Source organism: Macaca thibetana, chromosome 16, assembly GCF_024542745.1.
Source record: "Macaca thibetana thibetana isolate TM-01 chromosome 16, ASM2454274v1, whole genome shotgun sequence".
Classification (NCBI taxonomy): domain Eukaryota; kingdom Metazoa; phylum Chordata; class Mammalia; order Primates; family Cercopithecidae; genus Macaca; species Macaca thibetana.
The window spans coordinates 71,246,965-71,268,916 of NC_065593.1; the positions used below are offsets into that span (position 1 = coordinate 71,246,965).

Consider the following 21,952-nt stretch of genomic DNA (forward strand, 5'->3'; position numbering starts at 1 on the left):
GAGGTTCAAATTCTGCATTCGGTTTTGCATTAAATTCTGCACTATCTTCTTGACTCTTAGGTTCAAATTCTGTCCCCATTACTAACTTACTATGTTTTCATGATTATTTGCTCCCTCCCTGCTTCTGTCACTCTTCCCTGTGGGCAAAGTATACTTCCCACCCCCACTGACTTAAGGCTTGGCTACAGGACTTGCTCTGGCCATGGAATGTAAGTGGACATGCCATACCATGCTTGCCTGTGTGGTTTGGCTCTGTCCACCTTGAGCTTCTGCCCTCCCTCTGCTTTGAGAACAGCATGCCCTATATAGGGCTGCTCCTTCTGCTCAGCCCCAAAACAAGATATGTGGTGTCAGAACACAAGACAGGCTGATACCAGAAGAACTGCACATGACTGGTCTGTTGTAGTAACCAGTGAAATTTGGGGGTTGTATGTTGCTCAAACAAAAGCACACTACAGCCTATGACCACAGCCACATTACTTAATTTCTCTCAGTTTTACTGCTATGTCTGTAAAATGCTGATAATCACCTACCTCATACATTTGAAATAATGAGTATGTATGTACGTAAAGTGCTTCACACAGTACCTGACACACCAGACACAAGGTCACAGTTATTTTAGTTCCTCTTATTTAAGGTTCTAATAAATACAAGAGTAAAAGAAGACTCAAATTCCGGATGACTGAATTAAAATGCAGAAGCTTTCAAAAGACCAACTGTCAAGAGTTTTTGGTACATTTCTTATGGAGTAGTTGAAGGAAACAGAAACACAACCCCCCAGTAGTGAGGAAGAAGGTGATGAGTATATGACTATATTTTCAGACTGATATGGTTTGGCTGTATCCCCACCCAAATCTCATCTTGTAGTTCCCATAATCCACCATGTGTTGTGGGAGGGACCTGGTGGGAGGTAATTTAATCACAGGGGTGGTTACCTCCCTGCTGTTCTTGTGATAGTGAGCTCTCATGAGATCTGATGGTTTTGAGGGGCTTTTCCCCCTTTTGCTTGACCCTTCCCTTGCTGCTGCCATGTGAAGAAAAATGTGTTTGCTTCCCCTTCTGCCATGATTGTAGTTTCCTGAGGCCTCCCCAGCCATGCGGAACTGTGAGTCAAACCACTTTCCTTTATAAATTACCCAGTCTTGGGTATGTCTTTATTAGCAGCATGAGAACAGACTAATACAGCAAACTGGTACCACAGACGGTGGCGTGCTGCTACAAGGATACCCAAAAATGTAGAAGCAACTTTGGAACTGGGTAACAGGAAGAGGGTGGAACAGTCTGGAGGGCTAAGACAGGAAAATGTGGGAAAGTCTGGAAATTCCTAGAGACTTGGAGGGCTCAGAAGACAGGAAGATGTGGGAAAGGTTGGAACTTCCTAGAGACTTGTACGGCTTTGACCAAAATGCTGACAGTGATATAGACAATGAAGTCCAGACTGAGGTGGTCTCAGATAGAGATGAGGAACTTGTTAAGAACTGGAGTAAAGGTGATTCTAGCTATGCAAAGAAACTGGCAGCATTTTGGCCCCGCCCTAGAAATCTGTGGAACTTTGAACTTGACAGAGATGATCTAGGGTATCTAGTGGAAGAAATTTCTAAGCGGCAAAGCATTCAAGAGGAAGCAGAGTTTGAAAAATTTGCAGCCTGACAAAGCAATAGAAAAGAAAACCCCATTTTTTGGGGAGAAATTCAAGCCTGCTGCAGAAATTCACATAACAAGGCGCCAAATGTTAATCACCAAGACGTTGGGGAAAATGTCTCCAGGCATGTCACAGACCTTCAGGACAGCCCCTCCCATCATAGGCCCAGAGGCCTAGGAGGGGAAAAAGGTTTCCTGGGCCATGCCCTGGGGCTCCTGTACTATGAAGCCTCAGGACATGGTACCCTGCATTCCAGCTGCTTCAGCTCCAGTCTTGGCTAAAAGAGGCCAAGGTACAGCTCTGGTCATCACTTCAGAGAGTGCAAGCCCCAAACCTTGGTAGCTTACACGTGGTGCTGGGCCTGTGGGTGCACAGAAGTCAAGAACTGAGGTTTGGGAACCTCCCCCTAGATTTCAGAAGAGGTACAGAATTGCCTGGACGCCCAGACAGAAGTTTGCTGCAGGGGCGTGGCCCTCCTGGAGAACCTCTGCTAGGGCAGTGAGGAAGGGAAATGTAGGATTGTTTGGAGCCCCCACACCGAGTCCCCACTGGGGCACCGCCTAGTGGAGCTATGAGAAGACGGCCACCATCCTCCAGACTCCAGAATGGTAGATCCACCAACAGATTGCACCATGCACCTGGAAAAGCAGCAGACACTCAACGCCTGCCCATGGAAGCAGCCAGGAGAGGGGCTGTACCCTGCAAAGCCACATAGGCGGAGCTGCCCAAGGCCACGGGAGCCCACCTCTTGCATCGGTGTGCCCTGAATGTGAGACATGGAGTCAAAGGAGATCATTTTGGAACTTTAAGATTTAATTACTGCCTCGTTGGATTTCGGATTTGCACGGGGTCTATAGTCCCTTTGTTTTGACCAAGTTCTCCCATTTGGAAAGGCTGTATCTACCCAATGCCCCTAGGAAGTAACTAACTTGCTTCTGATTTTACAGGCTCATAGGTGGAAGGGACTTGCCTTGCCTCAGATGAGACTTTGGGCTTGAACTTTTGAGTTAATGCTGGAATGAATCAAGACTTTGAGGGACTGTTGGAAAGGCATGACTTTGTTTCAAAATGTGAAAACATGAGATTTGGGAGCGGCCAGGGGTGGAATGATATTGTTTGGCTGTGTCCACACCCAAATCTCATCTTGTAGTTCCCATAATCCCTATGGGTCCTGAGAGGAACCGGTGGGAGATAATTTAATCATGGCGGGGGGGTTACTCTCATGCTGTTTTCGTGATAGTGAGTCTTCACAATAGCTGATGGTTTTATAAGGGACTTTTCCCATTTTGCTCTGTACTCCTCCTTGCTGCTGCCATGTGAAGAGGACGGGTTTGCTTCCCCTTCTGCCATGATTATAAGTTTCCTGAGGCCTCCCCAGCCATGCCAAATTGTGAGTCAATTAAACCTCTTTCCTTTATGAATTACCCAGTCTCAGTATGTCTTTATTAGCAGCATGAGAACGGACTAATAGACTAACATACAAATTAACACCTAATACACAGAACACTGACCCACTAAAAAGTTGAAAATCTAGTTACTTAAAGATCCAGGTATCTATATTCAACCCTGGAAGGAATGTATACATGTGAACAAAGACCCCTGAATTATAGTAAAAACCACGCTGAACTGTGACTTTAATTATTAAAAGGTAAAGAAGCTGAAACACATTAAATCTAAAATCCCATCTGCAAAGAAACCATTTTAATAATTATTCACTGCTTTCCACCTTTGTTAGTCCTTAAACAGTACTGTGGCAACTACAAGCTTTGAAACTAGCATCACACATTCAACACTCCCTATAAAAAGATACACACTTAATGTCTCACCAAGTTAATCCCCTCATTTGATGGTTTCTATTGATGTCCAAAGAAGAGGGATCACCTTACAGTGACCCATTTCAAAACCGGATCTCCAGGAACGCACTTGACTTCAAAACAAGGTACATCTATGGCCTGGCTCTATAATACTTCCACGATTTGGAAATTGCATAAATAAGAGAAAGCCAGAATATCCACTATAATTTCAAGACGGCAAAGCAACATTCACAGTGACTAGGTGTTTGTTTTTTTTTTTAAATTATTCTGATCATGGTACTAAATACAAATTTTAACAATCAGTTTTTAAAGAAAATAGGAAATACCTGATCATTGAGCTACCCAAATACTTTTTAAAGCTTAGTACAGATTCTTTTACTAATAACCTATGCTGATTATAAGAAACTAATAACCTATGCTGATGAATAAAAACCAATAGAAAATAACGCAAATTATTTCTATTATACAATTAGATAATTATATACCAAAGAAATGTCCCTCAATTGATCCATAATCATTATGAACCACCTCATAACTTCCACATGCAAGAGAAAATCTGTAAGTTTCTCTCACTGATTTACAGAGGCAAATCACATACACTATTGAAAATACATGGTGATCTAGACTTTCACATTCATCATTTCTTGAGGGAGATGAATTGAAGCATTCAATTGAAGAATTCATTTGTTTCAATTATCCCTGATGTAAAATTATCACTTTGCTTAGAAAAACATATGCCATATATGTAAGTCACAATGACCTACATGCAAAGAGGAAGAGCAAAAAAGAAAAACTGGATTAATTTATTTCAAGGGGCAACAAGTCCTGACAATAATATGGAGTAAAATGTTTGAGGACCATCAATCTCAGTATCTCTACTCTACAGTAATTCATCAGATATACTCTACACTAAAATAGACTGAATCTAATTGAAAATTTCTGATATATCAATCACAAGCTAGATTCATGTTTCATTACACTAGTTTTAAAAGTGGGATAAGATTTATTACACTTACTAGCTTTGTTCAAAAAGGGGGAAGCATTAACTGCCTTCAAGTACTATAGAATTTCTTATTCATAGAACTGCTATACTACTTCCGATCAGTTTTATCTGTTATAGTTTTACGCACTAATTTAAAAAGTCACAAAGAATTGTGTGTAAACCCTTTGTTAGCCAAGTACAGTTAGCATACAGGTTCATTTTCTGATAAATTCTACTAATTAAGAATTTTTAAATTATTACAAATGCCCTACTTGTATTTATTTGAAATTGTTTTAGACTTTTTATTTAGTCAGATTCCTTTTCTTCCAAAAAATACAAATTAGTAACATTCCAGTTATTAAATTTAACAACTGTCATAATCACCTCATCATCTCCCTACATTTATTTTTACCTTCTCCAACCTCTCAAAGTATTCCCTGAGGAATGCCATAGGTCTCTCAGGTCGAGCAGTGCACAACTGCACAATAGAATCTTTGAGCAGTGCTTGAATGTTATGCTTCTGGACGTAGAGTTCACATTCTCGAAGGCTGCGTGCCTCCTCACTGGCGGCAGTACTGCCAGACTCCATGGTTCTCTGCGAGAAAAAAACACACATATGCTTTGTATAAACTATAAAGCAAAATGCCAACCTGGCATTTAACTTGCTAAATTCATTAGGCAACTGATTCATAGGGATTTTTTTCTAAGTAGATTTTGTTTTTAAACAGGGAAGTGGGGACTAGGGAATAAAATATGTACAGAAATAGCATTATTCCAAGTAAATGTTTCATTTAGTTCCTGCTGCAGGATCTTTGCAGGCAACACTGAGTCGATAACTTCAGCTCCTGGGAGGAAGTATGAGCCACTATCCTCCACAAAGGCGGGTGCTGAAGTCAGGCCCTTAAGGGAATTTCATTCAGTTCTCCCTGGCAAAAGAAATCATGATGACGTGGGAAGTAGGTAAACGGTAAACAGGACAGAGAATTACCAGGGCACACAAGTCAACTCTAAGTGAAAGCAAGTCAGCACAATGAAGAACATCTGACATTCCCTACATGTAACTTCTATCCCATGGGAGTGTCCTAATGTCACAGAGCAAACCACTGGAGTGAGGATTTGATTAGCCAACTACTAGCGTAATCAAAATTTTTAAAAACACGCAAGAAAATTCAGGTGAGTTTTAAAAGCAACCTTTTATTATTCCAGAATCGTTTGCCAGATTCCACCCCTAAATGATAATACACTACTGGTAAAAGAAGGAAAATCCTAAGTTGGGGGAGGGAAGAATCCTTACCACGTAAACTGTAAAACATTTGGATAGAAAATTGTCAAAATATTTTCTTCATCTGGACAGGTGAATGTTAAAACACTTAAGTTTCAAACTTGCATGAAGAATCAATAGATAAATTGCATTTAATGGATTACATTTAACGGATAAATTGCATTTAATGGATTTTAGAGGATTCAAATTATGGTACCTTTATGTAAAGTAAAGCAAACAGAGATAATAATGAACAGCTAACCCTACCCTGCAATTAAAAATTTAGTAACTTAACAACAGGGTCATATATTGTTTTTCTTCCAACTCCTAATTACTAAGCACTTAAGAGTAGAAGACAAGAGTGTGGTCCCCTCCACTCAGCAACTGAATTCAATACTAATCAGACTTTTCCAATTATAATGCATTGTAAACTACTGAGATGAAACTGTACATTTAAAAGAATTTATAGAAAGAAATACCAGAGTAAAGAGCTATTCTAAAGTGCTACACTGTCAGTCATTTTGTCTTGACAACTTTCACCATAAAGGTCAATAACAAGTAGACTAATTAACAAACTATTAGAAAATTTGTGGCTCCAAGACAAGCACATAAATTAGAAGCCATGGAAAAAGAATCATGCTGCTACTTTAGAAATAAACAGGCAACAAAAAAAAAAATTAGGATTTATACATGCCACTTCTCCAGGTCAGGCAATCCTATGAACTGAAAATCCACTTCAGCAGAATTGTCTGCATTTCAAGTAATACTTGAAGACCACCAAGAACAATCATAAATCAGATCTTTCATGCTTCAAAAAACAGTCATATTTCAAGAACATTCAACCGATCATTCTAAGATCAGGTCTTTGGCTGGTAGAGATGAGAGAACTGGGCCTAACGCGTGAAACTGTGCTTTTGTTTGAAACAACTAATGTATTACAAAAACCAAAAAGATAGCCAGTATACGAACAGAAATGTCCCAAGATTAATGCAGTCACCATGTAAATCCCTGAATAACCAGATTTCACAGTCTTAATATTTTTAATAGAGTTACCTGGATTCTCTACGTGTACTTATTTGTAAAAGCCCAACAACCTAGCCTTCCCTCCCCACACACAATTATTTAACTGCTTTAAAACACTCGCTGCATTGTCTCTATACCCAGATTCATTCTTTCGAAAATGCAGTTGTGACAAAATTGCTTCGAAAGGATTACATTCTGGGAAATAAATAAAAACACTTTGAGAAACTGTTCCTGATTCAGACCGCACCCCCTTAGACCTGCCAAGTTACGGCTTCCCTGGGGTCATCTTGAGGAAGTGTTTGCTTTCCTTGCTCTGCTGAAAAGACGGATCTCTTGGGACTCTCTCAAGGAGTAAGACGGTCGTCACCACAGGCTCTGAACTGAAGGGGTTAATAGGTACCGTGTATTTTCTAGAGGAAGGGCAAGAAAATGCCCTTCACTTCACGTAGGCCACGGTCATGACCACAAAATGAAGAAGGGAAGCCGAGACTTCAAGCTACGCCAGTCGGAAGGCCACAGTGGTGGCGAGGACGCCTTAGGCAGAAAAATCGGGAAACGGAGGGAGGTGAAGGGGGACAAAAGGAAATTCAGGAGCCCGACTAAGACCGTCGTGCTGGGGGAAAGATCACCTCGCTACGGAGAGGAAAGGCTACTGCTAGCAATGACTAGGAGTCGTTAGAGTGGAGAGGAAAACTGCCGGCTTACAAGAAGAGCCAGGACCGGCGGACAAAACGATGGCGGACCCCAGCAAAATAGAGCCGTTGTCCTTCAGGAAATGGGGGAGGGTGAGCGAGGAGGCCGCGGCGCGCGGGGGCGAAAGCGGCCGGGGAGGGCCGCGGAGGGCCCAGGGCTCCAAGCGCCGTGGGGTGGGGGCAGCGCGCGGGAGCTGGGCGGCTGGGAAGCCCCGTACCAAAGCGGACGCCCAGATGGCCTTGGGGATGCAGACTCGGAGCTGGGGGCGTGAGGCCTGAGGGGAGGCGCCCGCCGGGTCGGGGAGGGGCAGGGGGGTGCGGCCGTCCCCCCCGCAGGTCGCTCCCCGTGACGCCATCTTGGATCGGTCCAGCTCCCCCAAACGGGCGGCGAAGCGACGAAGCTCACCTAGCCTGAGCCCCCGACTGACCCCACTCACCTGGGGACGGGCGGCGGCGGGCGCGAGGCTGCGGGTGCGAGGTGGCGGCGTACCGAGCTCCCTCAGCGCTTTGCTCCCAGCCCCGCTCCACTCTGCGATAGCGGCTAGGCGACAGCTCCACCGGAAACGGCCTGGCCGCAGCCAATCAGCGTTCGGCTGCTGACGTCAATGCGCCTCGCTCTGGCCAGAGCCGTCGCCTTAGCAACCTTAAGGGCGCAACAGCCCCAGTTCCTCCCCCGTCGCTCTTGGAAGGACCCTCACTCTGCAGTCTTTCGCCTTCCGCCATTCATTCCATCTTACTCGTCCCTTATCCACAGCAGTTTTCTCACGCCCGCCACTTCTCCTTTCCGCACTCTCCCTAGCCCGGTTTTCTCCTCCTTCCTGCTCACCTGCCCCTCCTTACCTGTCCCTCTCTGGGTGTCTTGGGTCGCCTCTGTTCCTCCTGCTCTTCGCTCCCTCTCCGCGCAGCTTGCGTGAGCTTCCCTCTAGTCCCTCCGCTCCTCTGTCCACCCCACTCTCCCTCCGGCCTCCCCCGACGCCTCTGCCTTTTCTCCCTCCTTTCCGCCCCCTCCCCGGCTGACCCACGTGGGGCGTCTCGGATGACAGGTGGGCGACTCCGCCCCGCGGCCCCTGCGGGGGAGGGCTCCGGGCCGGGGCGGGGAGAGTCCTGGCGTTGCCAGCCCCCGGAGGAGGTGGCTGCCCCCGCGGATCTGCAGCAGCTGCGCCGCGGGGCCGAGCGCGGGCGGATGCCCGGGATGCGCTCTCCGTGCTGCGCATCCTGTGCCCGGCCAGCGCCGTCCGGGCCCCGGGCTCAGGTCCGTCATCCGGTCCGGGAAACCTGAGCCCTGCCGAGTCCCCGCTGGGCCGACACGGCCGCTCTCCCCGCCGGGCGTGCTGTCGTCTGTGCAGGCCACACCGTCCCTGTGGAAACCAGGCACGGGAAAGGACTTTGCCCGGGTCCTTCTAGAACCTGAAGTGCCCCCCGCCCCTCGCCCATCACTCCTGACCTCACAGGGGGAGAAATGCAGAGCGTGCAGATTGCCACAAACGCCCTGTGACCTAACAAGAAATCGCAGCTGTCCGTACAAGCTGCACTAATGGGGGAAATTCGGAGGAAAAGCGACTTTACAATTTCAGCCATTTTTTTTTTTTTTTTTTTTTTTTTTTTTTTTTCCCATCAGAGTATCTGTCTCAGGAGGAAGAAAAGGGAGACAGGGTACAGTTTTAGACACATGAAGTCTCTAACTGAATAAAGAAAGCCCATCAAGGACACATATCCAAGTGTTTGGCTGGGGGCTGCTGTAGTAGCATTGTATATATTTCTAGGGCTGTGTGCTTAAAATTCGTAATGAATTCAACACGATACAAAAAAGCAAAATACACATGCAAGTGTCTAGGAGCTGTTGTAGTAACATTGTATATACTTCAAGGGCTGTATGGTATGTTTAAAGTAAATAATGAACTCAACACAATACAAAAAAGTATCTCAATAATGTTTATACTGATTCCAGATTGAAGTGATATTTTTGATATATTAGGTAAAATATTATTAAAGTTAATTTCACCTTTGTTTTTTAATTCTTAATGTAGCTATTAAAAATTTTAAAGTTACACAGATGGCTCCCATTATATTCCTATTGGACAGCGCTGCCCTCGGAGGCCAACTGCTCCCCCCAAATCCACCAGGACTCTAAGGGTACTGTCTGTCAGATGATTTATTTAGTTATGTTACTCACTGCCTTCTGATAGTCAGGGACACATAGGCGACATCAAAAGGGCAATCAGGCCTACAGAGGGGAATGGAGGATTGAAGTTTCTCCTTTCACTGACTCCCCAAATGTTGACCATTGGCCCTTCTCCAGGGATGATCGGAATTGGGGATTAAAGACAGAGCCTCAGTCATATAGGATTTCACTCTTGACAGTACAAAGAAGAGTTGATAAACTGAACCCTACGCTGGCAAGCAGCAGAGGAAATTTGATACCATTGAGCAGGCCCGGTCATGTTATGGGAAGAAAATATTGCAGTCAGGTAAATCTGAGTTTGGTTTCAGGCTCTGCCATGTCCGGTAACTGACTTAATCTCCATGGGTGTCAGTTTCCTCGGTCATAAAAGGATGAACAGGACTGTGTTAAAGTTCACTAATAAGGGTAATAACAGCAAACACATATAGCACTTACTGTGTTTCAAGCACTGAACTAAGGGCTTTACACTTAATTAATTTAATCTTCATAATAACTCTTAACATATGTAATATTGTTATAGAAAAAAACATGAGACATGGACAAGTGACTTGCCCAAGGCCACACAGCTAGCATGGCTTAAACTCAGGCAGTGACCTTAATCACTCTCCATTGCAGGATAGACATCTCTCTCTCTCTCTCTCCATATATATATAGTGTTCAGTACAGTGTGGGATATATTAAATGAATGTTAATTTACTTCCCATTTCTCCCTCTTCCTGCAGAGCTACCCAAACTACAAGGTTAAGTCAGAGTGACACTATATCCCACCATTAGTGTTACCTTCTAAGTGCAGTTAAGACACTAAGAATAAGGAAACAAGCAAGCTGGTGACATTGAGCTGAGCGCTTTGAGTGACAGCTGCTTCCTTGCTCTGGCCTGGCTGTGTGTCCCCATTCAGCTGCATGCAGGCGCCAGTCCAGCCACGGGCCGTTTCCTGTGTCAGTCACACTCAACCTTGTTCTAGGTGCCAAATCCTCATATGCTGGGGCTTTAGGAGACATAAAGGGAAACGGGCAGTAGACAGTTGAGCCCAGGGAGAGTTCAGTGAGACAGCTGTTCTGAAAAACTAAATAGCCTCAGTGCTTTCCAAATGGTGCAAATGTTCTTTCAGTGCCACTGTGCCGCTGTGAGAATACCAACTTGCTGGTATTCATAAATTACCTTTCAGAAATGACATTGTTCCACTGTAGTTTCTGTATGGTTTCCCTTCTCCAGAGGCCTTCTGCCCTTGATTCAAAGGTCTGTTAGCCTTTCCTTTGGCCTGTGTCCTTGAGAAACTCAGTTTAAAAATACGTTTCTAGAGTAGTCGGATTATAAGTAAATTTTCCTCTTTAAGTGGTGGCTAACATCTGTAATCCCAGCACTTTAGGAGGCCCAGGCTGGAGGCTTGCTTGGGCCCAGGAGTTCAAGACCAGCCTGGGCAACACAGTGAGACCGCTGTCTCTACAAAAAAAAAAAAAAAAATTTAAAAATTAGCCAGATGTGGTGACCCATGCATGTACTGGGAGGATTGCTTTAGCCCAGGAGGTCAAGGCTGCAGTGAGCCATGATCGCACCACTGCACTACAGCCCTGGCCACACAGCAAGATCTTCCCACTCAAAAAAAGAGAAAGGAATTTCACAATTGCTGTTATAATGTTTGTGAAACAATACCAAAAACCATAAAAGTAAAATAAATACGAGTGATAAGCAGAAATAGAACTAAGAAAGCTAAAACATGAAAGGAAGGAATACTTTGGTGGTCCATTTCTTGGTGGTTCTTGTACCTAAAGTTTCCAATGGCTAAACACAGATCCACATTTCCAATTTCAAGTCCATCACCACCTACTTACGGTGGACAATAGTACTGAGTATTTATACTTCCTAGGAGACCCAAAGTTGTGGGTTCAGACGTAACTAATTCCAGCAAACACCCAAATGCCAAAATGTCTTCCTACTTTTCTCACTGGCAAATGCTCATTTAAACTAAGGAGGGGTGTTTATCTTGAGCATTAATTGAAAATATTAACCAAGAAACCAGAAGGGTGGCAAACTTCGGTCTAACACTAAAGTGTTCCAAGTGAAAACATCTTCATCTAAAACATATCTTCATCAAAAATAGCATATTTACTTATTTACTCAACTTGCATTTTAGATTCAGGAGATACACGTGCAGGTTTGTTACCAGGGTATATTGTGTGATGCTAAGGTTTTGGGTACAAGTGATCCTATCACCCAGGTAGTGAGCATAGTACCCAATAGTTTTTAAATCCTTGCTGCCTGACTCCCCCTTCTAGTAGTCCCAAGTGTCTATTGCTTCCATCTTTATGTCCTTGAGTAACCAATGTTTAGCTCCCGCTTATAAGTGAGAACATGTGGTAGTTTTCTGTTCTTGTGTTAATTCACGTAGGATAATTTCTTTCAGCTACATCTATGTTGCTGCAAAAGACATGATTTTATTCTTTTTATCTCTGCATAGTATTCCATGGTGTATATGTACCACATTTTCTTTATCCAGGCTGTCATTGATGGGCATTTAGGTTGATTCCATGTCTTTGCTATTGTGAATAGTGCTACAATGAACATAAGCATGCATGTGTCTTTATGATACAATGATTTGTATTTCTTTGGGTATATACAGTGCAAAGTCTGCAGGGCAGGTCAGCAGCCTAGACCCAAGGAAGAGTTGATGCTGCAGTCTCAAGTCCAAGGCAGAACTCCTTCTTCCTCAGCGAACCTCAGTCTTTTCTGTTAAGACCTTCAACTGAGTGAGGCCCACAGACATTAAAGAGGGTAATCTGCTTTACTCAATGTCTATTGACTTCAATGATAATCACATGTACAAAAAAAAAAAGTACCTTCACAGCAACATCTAGACTTGTATTTGACCAATAACTGGGTAGCATGGCCTACCCAAGTTGACACAAAATTAACTATCATAAGCGTGTATTCAGTGAAATCCAGATATTTGTATGAATCTCTTCTAAAATGTTCTTCCTTTGAATACTCATCTCCTAGGTCTAAGCCGTTTTTAAACAAGGCTGACCTTTTGTTATGGATTTGAGACTTTAAAAAATAAGGATGAGTCAGACACCCACATAGATCTTTTTTTTTAATATGAAAAGATAGTGGTTTTCTTTTTTTCAGATGTATGTATGTTTGTTTGTTAATTTAAGTTCTGGGATACATGTGCAGAAGAACGTGCAGTTTTGTTACATAGATAAATGTGTGCCATGGTGGTTTGCTGCACCTCTCAGCTCATCACCTAGGTATTAAGCCCTGCATGCATTAGCTGATGCTCCCCCTCCCCACCGCCCCAACAGGCCCCAATGTGTGATGTTCTGCTCCCTGTGTCCATGTGTTCTCATTGTTCAGCTCCCACTTATAAGTGGGAACATAAGGTGTTTGGTTTTCTGTTCCTGTGTTAGTTTGCTGAAGATAATGGCTTCCAGCTCCATCCACATCCCTGCAAAGGACATGATCTCATTCCTTTTTATGGCTGCATAGTATTCCATGGTGTATATGTACCACATTTTCTTTATCCAGTCTTCATCGATGGACATTTGGGTTGATTCCATGTCTTTGCTATTGTCACACAGATCTTTGTGTCATGGATGGTATGATTGTTGACTAGGATTAGTAACTTTCTTTGTTTTTGTCAGTCTGACAAAGTCAGCAAATATTGTTAATTTACCCAGGTTGGCACTGTACTGACCATGTACCTATACCCTTCCAGGAATTCTTCATTTTGTTCTTTGTTGGAGGCTGGTCATGGTTCCCTTTGAGAAGCTCATGAAAACAATGGGCTTTCTCCCCAGGAAATAAGCCCAAACAAACTTACACACACAGCCTTTTTCATCCCATTTCAAGGGGGTCACAGATCCTAAAGCCCATCCATGTATGGACTCCAAGTTTAGAATCCCTTATAAAATGATTCCTGATCATCCATGCTAGTGGATACTAACAGGTGCTAGGTAACAGGGATGCAGAGATAAATAAGCCATGACCTCAAACTTAAAAGTTCACAGTCTGGGCCTGGCACAGTGGCTCACACCTGTAATCCCAGCACTTTGGGAGGCTGAAGCAGGCAGATCAGGAGGTCAGGAGTTTGAGACCAGCCTGGCCAATATGGTGAAACCCCCCCTCTACTAAAAATACAAAAATTAGCCGGGTGTGGTGGTGCACGCCTGTAGTCCCAGCCACTCTGGAGGCTGAGGCAGAAGAATCACTTGAACCAGGGAGGCGAAGGTTGCTGTGAGCCAAAATCGGGCCACTGCACTCCAGCCTGGGTGATAGAACAAGACTCAACCTCAAAAAAAAAAAAAAAAAAAGGTTCACAGTCTGAAGGGACCAGCAATAACATGAGTTCTTTCAATAGAAAGGCCAAATTATGGGGGTAGGGTTGGGGGGTACATTGAAAGGCCATCTAACTCAGGCATAGGTGATCAGAAAAAGACAGCCAAAAAAGGTGTCTGGGACATGATGGTACCCAGTTAGTCCTGCCTGGTATTTCAGGTAGAGGAACTGATGGGCAAGAGAGCATGGATTTCTAAGGAAAATATTTTTCAAGATGGCCTAAGGATAAGATGGGAGATGGTGTGAGGCTGGAGGAGTAATCAATGGTCTGTGGTAGCGGGGAGGGGCAGATAGTAAATGCTTTAGATGTTGTAAGCCATCTGGTCACTGTGGCAACTTCTCAGTTTGGTTATTGTAGTACAAAAGTGGCCATAGGCAATATGTAAATGAATGGGCATGGGTGTCTTCCAATCAAAATTTATGAACACTGAAATTTGAAATTGATATAATTATCCTAATTAATAGACTTTTTGTTTTAGCAATTTTAGGTTTGCAAAATAATTGCAGAAAGTACAGAGAGTTCCCAGATACCACCTCATCATCCCTCCATACATAGTTTTCCCTTGTATTGACATCTTGCATTCGTGTGGTACATTTGTTATACTTGAAGAGCCAATATTGATACTTGTGTGTGTGTGTGAAACAGGATCTGGCTCTGTTACCTAGGCTGGAGTGCAGTGGCACAATCTCAATCTCAGCTCACTGCAACCTCCCATCTCCCGAGTTCAAGCCAGTCTCCTATCCCAGCTTCCCGAGTAGCTGAGACTACAGGCACACACCACCACACGCAGCTAATTTTTGTATTTTTTGTAGAGACCAGGTCTCACTATGTTGCCCAGGCTGGTCTCAAACTCCTGAGCTCAAGCAATCCATCCACCTGGGCCTCCCAAAGTGCTAGGATGACAAGCGTGAGCCACCTCACCTGGCCTGATACATTATTATTAACTGAAGTCCATAGTTTACATTAGAGTTCACTCTTTCTGTTGTATATTCTATGAATTTTGATAAATGTGTAATTACATTTACATCTACCGTTATAGCATCCTGTAGAAGAGATTCACTGCCATGAATATCCCCTGTGGTCCACTGTTTATCCCTCTCTCCATCCCCTAAGGCCCCGGTAACCACTGATTTTCATTTTATTTTATTATCTACATATATATTTTTTGAGACAGAGTCTGGCTCTGCCACCCAAGCTGGAGTGCAGTGGCACAATCTTGGCTCACTGCAACCTCCAGGCTCAAGCCATCCTCCCACCTCAGCCTCCCAAGTAGCTGGGACTACAGGTGCACACCACCATGCCCAGCTAGTTTTTGTATTTTGGGGGGTAGAAACAGGGTTTTGCCACGTTGCTCAGGCTAGTCTCGAACTTCTGGGCTCAAGAAAGCCTGCCTTGGCCTCCCAAATTACTGGAATTACAGGTGAGAGCCACCACGCCTGTCCAACCACTGATTTTCTATACTGTCTCCCTATACTTTTCTCTCTATTTTTTATGTTTGTGGGTACATAGTAGGTGTATATATTTATAGGGTATATGGGATATTTTGATACAGGCATACAATGGGTAATAATCACATCAGGGTAACTGGGGTATCCATCACCTCAGAGCATTTATCCTTTACATTACAAACAATCCAATTATACTCTTTTAATTATTTTTAAATGTACAATTAAATTATTTTTTACTATTGTGCTATCAAATACTAGGTCTTACTCATCCTTTCTAACTACTCTTTACCCATTAACCATCCTTACATCCCTCCACCACTACCCTTCCCAGCCTCTGGTAACAATCCTGCTCTCTATCTCCATCAATCTGATTGTTCTAATTTTTAGCTCCCACAAATAAGTGAGAACATGTGAACTTTGTCTTTCTGTGCTTGGCCTACTTCACTTAACAAAATGACCTCCAGTTGTTTCCATGTTGTTGCAGACGACAGCACCTCATTCTTTTTTATGGCTAAATAGTACTCCATTGTGTATTTGTACATGTCTTTTTTTGAGACAGAACCTCACTCTGTCACCCAGGCTGGAGTGCAGTGGTGCAATCTCAGCTCACTGCAACCTCCACCTCCTGGGTTCAAGTGATTCTCATGTCTCAGCCTCCTGAGTAGCTGAGATTACAGGTGTGCACCACCATGCCCAGCTAAATTGTCTGTGTGTGTGTGTGTGTGTGTGTGTGTGTGTGTGTTTTTTTAGTAGAGACGGGGTTTCATCATGTTGGTCAGGCTGGTCTAAAACTCCTGACCTCAAATGATCTGCCTGCCTTGGCCTCCCAAAGTGCTGGGATTACAGGTATGAGCCACCGTGCCCAGCCTTGTACCACATTTCTGTATCCATTCAACTATTGACAGACATTTGGGTTGCTTCCAAATTGTGGCTATCGTGAATAGTGCTACAATAAATACGGGAGTGCAGGTATCTCTTCGATACACTGATTTCCTTTCTTTGGGGTATATACCTAGCAATGGGATTGCTGGATAATATGGTAGCTTTATTATTAGCTTTTTGAGGAACCTCCAAACTGTTCTTCATAACGGTTGTACTAATTTACATTCCCACCAACAGAGTACAAAAGTTCCGTTTTCTCCACATATTTGCCAGCATTTGTTATTGCCTGTCTTTTGGATAAAAGTCATTTTAACTGGGGTGAGATGCTACCTCATTGTAGTTTTGATTTGCATTTCTCTGATGAACAGTGATGTTGAACATCTTGTCACATGCCTGTTTGCCATTTGTATGTCTTCTTTTGAGAAATGTCTATTCAGATCTTTTGCCCACATTTAAATTGGATTATTAGATTTTTTCCTGTATAGTTGTTCGAGCTCCTTATATATTCTGTCTCCATATGTTTGCTTTTTGCAGAATGCCATATAGTTGGAAGCATACACTATGTAGCCTTTTTAGACTGGCTGCTTCACTTAGTAACATGCAATTAAGATTCCTCCATGTCTTTTTGTGACTGGATAGCTCATTTCTTTTTATTACTGAATAATATTCCACTATATAGATGTACCACAGTTTGTTTATCCATATTTACTAAAGGACATCTTGTTTGCTTCCAAGTGTTGGCAATTGTGAATAAAGCTGCTATAAACATCCATGTGCAACTTCTCTGAATAAACAGCAAGAAGTTCAATTTCTGGATCACATGGTAAAAGTACCTTTTGCTTTGTAAAAAAAAAAAAAAAAAAATTGTCAAACTAGATTCTAAAGTAGCTGTACCATCTTTCATTCCCACCAGTAATGAATGAGAGCTCCTGTAGCTCTTCATCCTTGCCAGCATTTGTCAGTGCTTTGGATTTTAGGCATCCTGTTGAATGTGTAGTGGTTCCTCCTTGTTTTAATTTACAATTCCCTAATGGCATATGCTGGTAAGCATCTTTTTATGTGCTTATTTGCCACCTGTGAGTCTTCTCTGAGGTGGTGTCTGTTTAGGTCTTTTGGCCATTTCTTTTTTAATCCAAAATGATTTTATTTTTCACTTTCCCAAAGCTTGTGAGCATGAACGCTTCTGACTCTGCCCAATAAAGTATGTATTTTGGTACAATACATTATTAGACTAACTTGTATGATCAAGTCCAGCTCAATTATCGTAAATCATAGAAGTTAAGAATTTACTCTGAGAATCTGTTGCTAATATAGATGACGGATTTCCAATTTTTTCTTAGCTAAGAATTTACTTAACTTTAGCTCAGAACCAGATTCAAATTTTTTTTTCCCCCTGAGACGAAGTTTCGCTCTTGTTGCCCAGGCAGGAGTTCAATGGTACAATCTCAGCTCACTGCAACCTCTACCTCCCAGGTTCAAGCGATTCTCCTGCCTCAGCCTCCAGAGCAGCTGGGATTACAGACGCCTGCCACCACACTTGGCTAATTTTTGTATTTTTAGTAGAGACAGGGGTTTCGCCATGTTGGTCAGGCTGGTCTTGAACTCCTGACCACAGGTGATCCACTCACCTCAACCTCCCAAAGTGCTGGGATTACAGACGTGAGCCACCGCACCCGGCCCCATTTTAGCCATTTTTTAATTGAGTTGTTTGTTTTCTTGCTGAGCTTAAGAGTTCTTTGTATATTTTGGATAAGGTCCATATAATTTTCATGTATCACATTCTTTGATTTTTTTCAATAATTTAAAAATGTAAAAACTATTATTAGCTTTCATGCTGCATGAAAAAAGGTGACCCAACCCATGAGCCAGAGTTTACCAACCCCTGCCTTAGAAGTTTAAATTTTCTTATAGCCATGGGGGTTCACTGAATGGTCTCATGCAGGGAGGAGATGGGACCAAGTATACATTTTATCATTTGGATCCTAATGAAGCAAGGACAGGAGTAGGGACTGCGAGGGCTCTCTGGAGCCTGGAGTCTGAACACTTCTCAGGAGTCTGTTGCAATGATCCAAGTAAGGGATGGCAATAGCTAAAAGTAAAAGATTTTGTTGCAGGTGAATGAAGCTGGGCAGATTTGAGAGATATTAAGAAAATAAGAGTGAGAGAACCTAGGAATTGATGTGAAGGATAAGGAGGAGACAGGAAGGACTCAAAGATGATACCTAGATTTCTAACTCAGACAATGATTCCGCTGCTATTCACTGAATCAGAGAACACAGGAGGAGAAGCAGGGTTCCATTTGGAATGTGTTCCGTTTGAAGGGCTGTTGAACATCCACAAAGAGCCATCTAGTTGCTTCCTTGCTGGTTGGAAATTTAAGAGAGTTGAGGTCTGGGCATGGTGGCTCATGCCTGTAATCCCAGCACTTTGGGAAGCTGAGGAGGGAGGATCACTTGAGGCCAGGAGTTTGAGACCAGCCTGGGCAAGATAGTGAGATGACCCTCTCTACAAAAAATTTAAAAATTAGCCAGGCATGGTTATGCACACCTGTAGTCTTAGCTACACGGGAGGCTGAGTTGGGAGGATGGCTTGAGCCCAGGAGTTGAAGGCTGCAGTGCGCCATGATTATACCACTGCGCTCCAGCCTGGGCAACACAGCAAGACCATGTCTTAAAAAGAGAGAGAGAGAGAGAGAATGCTGAGGGTTTTGAAATCATCAACTTATTGATTACAAAGCCATAGGATTGAATGCAACCCCTTCTGGGACAGGCTATTGAGAGAGAAGTGGGAAGAAGAAAGGCAGCTGAACATAGAACCATAAGTAAGGCTAACAGTGAGAGGTTAAAGGGAGGAAGGGAGCCCAGAAGGAGCATTTAGACAGCAGGTGGCAAGCCTGGAGAGGAAGGAGGTCACGGAAGCCAAGGGAAGCAAGTGTTCTGAGAAGCAGACAGATGCTGCAGAGTGTCAGAGTGAGAAATGAAGAGTCAGGGCAATTCACAGCTCAGGCAGGATACTGGAAACCAAGATGACACTTCTGATCCACCGTCCAGGAGGAGTATGCTCCCAGCTCTCTCCACCTGGACCTATGTGCATTGACCAACCAGGAAGAGATGAGAGAATAAATAATCAAGAAGCTGTCATGCTACTAAATGTTCATTTGGAACTTGTATCAAAAGGCACTGGGAAAATATACAGAATGTGAAGACTGCGTTGTTTCCATTAACTGCTTTTCTACTCACATCTCAGGGAACGAATCCTCGATAGTGTCCTTACCTGAGCACTTTCACAGTGTGTATATTTGTCCATTTTCATGCTGCTGATAAAGTCATACCTGAGGCCAGGCGCAGTGGCTCACACCTGTAATCTCAGCACTTTGGGAGGCCGAGGAGGGTGGATAACCTGAGGTCAGGAGTTCAAGACCAGCCTAACCAACATGGTAAAACCCCATCTCTACTAAAAATATTTAAAAAATTAGCCGGGCATGGTGGTGGGCACCTGTAATCCCAGCTACTCAGGAGGCTGAGGCAGGAGAATCGTTTGAACCCGGGAGGTGTACATTGCATTGAGCCAAAATCGCACCCTTGCACTCCAGCCTGGGCAACAAGAGCAAAACTCCATCTCAAAAAAAAAAAAAAGACATACTCAAGACCAGGTGATTTACAAAGGAAAAGAAGTTTGATGGACTTACACTTCCATGTCGCTGGGAGGCCTCACAATCATGGCAGAAGGCAAAAGCTATGTCTTACATGGAGGCAGACAAGAGAGAAAATGAGAACAAAGCAAAAGGGGGGTTCCCCTTATAAAACCATCAGATCTCGTGAGACTTATTCACTACCTCAAGAATAGTATACAGGAAACCACCCCCATGATTCCATTATCTCCCACCTGGTCCCTCCCACACACGTGGGAATTATGGGAGCTACAATTCAAGACGAGATTTGGGTGGGGACATAGCCAAACCATATCAGTGTGATTTTGAGAACTGTTTCCAATTGATACAGCCCCCAAGCCTTGTTCTTATACCTTCTCAGAATTTCTGTGAGTCATCCAGTATGTAATCAATAAATTCTGATTCTACTTAGATCATCTAGGTTATGTTTCTTTGTTTGCAAATAAGAACTTTGGATGATATAAGTCCCGTATCCTGTCCTGGAAAAGAATATTATAAAAATCTCTAGGTTCCTGTTTGGATGATTAGGAAGTGACCTGTTAGTTAATATATGGTATTCATGTCATCCAAGAAGGGAAGGCCATGAAAGAGTGACCGTGGTCAGTTAGTCAAAAGTCATAACTGCATGGAGAGCCTGGGCTGGCTGGCCATACTTTGACCAACCCTGATTCACCCACACCACCGGCTGGGGTGGCAGCCCAGAGCAAGAAGCTGTGATCACTGGCCACCACTTATAACTCATTACTCTACAGCACCATGGCGATCTCAACTGTAGAGGACCAACACAAGCAATTCTCCTCTGTATACTGAAGAAAACTGTAGAAGAAATTCGAACACCTATTCTGAAAAACCCAACGTGCATTTTCTACCTTGAAATAAACATTTTACATGCAATGGTGTTAATAATGGTCATTAGTGAGCCGTAGTAAGCAACCCTGATGGATAGCCCATCTGGACAGAAGCCTGGCTTGCTGTCCCAGCCCTGCCTCCTCCTAGATTTGGATTCTGGAATGCAATTCAGCACCCAATTTCTGAATATTTTCTCATCCCTTGTCACTGAGTTTGTCTTGCTTACTTGTATCCCTCCTCTCTCTCTCTCTCTTCCTCTTTTCCTCCCTTCTACCTCCATGACATCCCTGCTCTCTGATATAAGAAGAATGAGGAAGAATAGGTTAAGAGGGAGAAGGAACACTTTCCAGCAGAGGAAATGTGCAAAACACCCAAAGATGAGCAAATTCAGGCTCATCTGAATTTAGAAAACTCAAATATAGGAAACTACAAGTAGTTCCGTTGGATGTGAAGCCAGAAACTGTGTGAAGGGCATTGGCAAGAGGTGAGTCTGAAGAGCTCATGACAGTGACAACACTACATGGAGAGATCTTTTGTGCTAGGAACCGTTGTCATGTTTCACATAGATTCCCACAGCCTACCCTCACAGCACCTTTTGAGGTAGGTACTATTGTTATTCCTATTTTACAGACAAGGAAACTCCGGCATACAGAAGTTAAGCAACTTGCCCAAGTCATGTAGTGAGGAAGAGGCAGAGCTGGGGTGTGAACGAGGACCCTAAGCAAAGCTACTGAACTTGGACTTCCACCTGAGAGCTACCGAAGACCTTCAAAGAGGGGAGGGATCTGATCAGCCTGTACTTTGGAGAGGTTGTAGGATGCCAGTGTGTCCCCTGATGCCAATAACAAGACTGAAACTGAGGATGTTTGGGAGTTAACACTTGAAGAAGATGCCAGCAGACATCAGAGCTAGCAGAGGAAGCAAGCGGGCAGTGGCGTGGGATGGAACTAGGGCCAATTGCCAGGTTTCCAAGAACTGAGTGGGGAGCTGCCAGGATTGCAGCCAAGGCTACAGGAGATAAGGGCATGGGGATGGCACCTAACTGGTTCAGGCTATTTCTCAAAGGCAGGAGCACCCACTAGCTTCCTTGACCCTGACTGTACCCAGTGCCTGACACCAACTTATCTTTTCAAACTTATCTCCCTGTGTTCACATCCTCCTGCAGCTGGAA

General features: G+C 43.6%; 1 protein-coding gene across 2 annotated transcripts in view; it reads right to left on the reverse strand.

Moving 5' to 3' along the window:
* The window catches only part of PRKAR1A (protein kinase cAMP-dependent type I regulatory subunit alpha), a 132,206-nt gene that overhangs the window by 12,618 nt on the left and 97,636 nt on the right, over window positions 1-21,952 (reverse strand). Inside the window, exons 2-3 of one of the 2 annotated variants that reach the window (XM_050762473.1) lie at window positions 7,852-7,950; window positions 4,851-5,033 (exon numbers count right to left, since the gene is read on the reverse strand). In XM_050762473.1, the coding sequence (XP_050618430.1) occupies window positions 4,851-5,027 (177 nt within the window). In that variant the 5' untranslated portion in view covers window positions 5,028-5,033; window positions 7,852-7,950. Of the gene's footprint in view, window positions 1-4,850; window positions 5,034-7,851; window positions 7,951-8,254; window positions 8,678-21,952 lie in introns of those variants that run through there. The other variant, XM_050762472.1, reaches the window with a different exon arrangement.